We start from the raw sequence: 1548 nt of genomic DNA, 5'->3' as shown, positions 1-1548 counted from the left end.
TCAAAAAAATAAAAAGAAAACATACATGACCCTTAATATTACATCATCTATTCCCAAAGGTGAGTTGAATATTAATATTATAGAGTTATATACATGACTACTAGACAGCAACCTGCCCATTCTCCAAACAATGAGCTGTAGGTATCTCAGTCAACCCCAGGCACTGCTCTCAGATTGATTAGAAAGGCTGGTCTCACAGTCTCAGGTAAGTTGCTACAGAGGCCCAGAACTCAGTGAGTCATTTTTCCTAGTGACTCAGTTCTTGTTCTCCTGTTCACTCCTACCAAACCACATCTCATGCAAGACAAAAAATTCTGAGAAATTTGTCTCTGCCACTGTCAAAGTCATTTCTGCTTTGGAAACAACACATAAGCCACGTGGTCTCGTATCTCTTTTGTTTTGACCCCATAAATGATGGGATTCAGCATAGGTGGGACAAGCATGCTGACATTGGCCAGCAGGATATGGACATGTAGTGGGATGTGGCGTCCAAAGCGCTGCGTGAGAACTGAGAAGATCCCAGGCCCATAAAAGAGGATGATGACGCAGACGTGGGAGCCACATGTGTTGAGAGCTTTGTGACGAGCATCTTGGGAAGGGATGCGGAAGACAGCACAAAGAATCAGAATATAGGAAACAAAAATAAAGACAATATCTAGGGTCACCGTTGATATCAAGACAAAAAACCCATACCAGATGTTTACTCGAATGTCATCACAGGCATACTTGGCCAAGCCAATATGCTCACAGAATGTGTGTGGGAGGATATTATTTCTGCAAAACGTCAGCCTTTTTAAAAGAAATATCATGGGCAAAATTGTACAATGGGATCTCAAGAAAACAGCCACACCAATTTTTCCAATCAGGGAGTGGGTGAATATCATGGTATATCTCAATGGGTAACATATTGCTATGTAGCGGTCAAATGCCATGAAAAGCAAGATGCCTGACTCAGAAATGAAGAAGGAATGCTGGAAGTAAAGCTGGGCAATGCAGCCATTAAGAGAAATTTCCCTATTATTGCACCAGAAAATAGCCAGTGCCTTGGGTTCTGTGGTCGTGGCAAAGACAATGTCAACTCCAGCCAGCATACAGAGGAAAAGATACATAGGTTCATGGAGGCTACTCCTTGTCAGGATAACGAAAATGAGCAGACCATTACCCAGGAGAGCAAATACATAGGAGATGAATAGGGGGATGGAAATCCACATGTGTAGGTCTTCTCGGTCTGGAATGCCCAGCAGGTAGAAGACTACATGGTTGACAGCAGTGTGGTTGAAGCCAGCCATTCCTGTAGCAGGCTAATGTAGATTTTATGTTCACCTGAGAGAGACAAAAATACAGATTATATATAAATATTTACTTTGAGTTTTCTGGTTAAACATATCAAATTAAATGCCTACATTTCCTGCCATTTCCTCCTAATACCCCACTAAAATGTCAGTAAAAGAATAAAAACATCATAAACATAGAAAGAAGAAGATAATAGCAGAGAAGAGATGGCAACAACATTTTGAAAGCTTGAAAGCAGATGAACAACCATCAAGT

The 1548-nt window shown here is 41.1% G+C and overlaps 1 protein-coding gene across 1 annotated transcript; it reads right to left on the bottom strand.

The window, feature by feature from the left end:
* Window positions 1-344: 344 nt before the first annotated feature.
* Window positions 345-1289, bottom strand: LOC103610210 (olfactory receptor 52B4-like). Its single transcript, XM_008594421.1, has one exon. The coding sequence runs from the start codon at window positions 1287-1289 to the stop codon at window positions 345-347; it is 945 nt and encodes a 314-aa protein (XP_008592643.1).
* Between the last annotated feature and the right edge of the window lie 259 nt (window positions 1290-1548).

The sequence above is a fragment of the Galeopterus variegatus genome, unplaced genomic scaffold, assembly GCF_000696425.1.
Source record: "Galeopterus variegatus unplaced genomic scaffold, G_variegatus-3.0.2 Scaffold10759, whole genome shotgun sequence".
Lineage (NCBI taxonomy): Eukaryota > Metazoa > Chordata > Mammalia > Dermoptera > Cynocephalidae > Galeopterus > Galeopterus variegatus.
This window is presented reverse-complemented; position numbering and strand designations above follow the sequence as displayed.

Bases quoted from the DNA above. Each gene is read 5' to 3' on its own strand.
- LOC103610210 (XM_008594421.1), bottom strand. From the start codon at position 1,289: ATGGCTGGCTTCAACCACACTGCTGTCAACCATGTAGTCTTCTACCTG.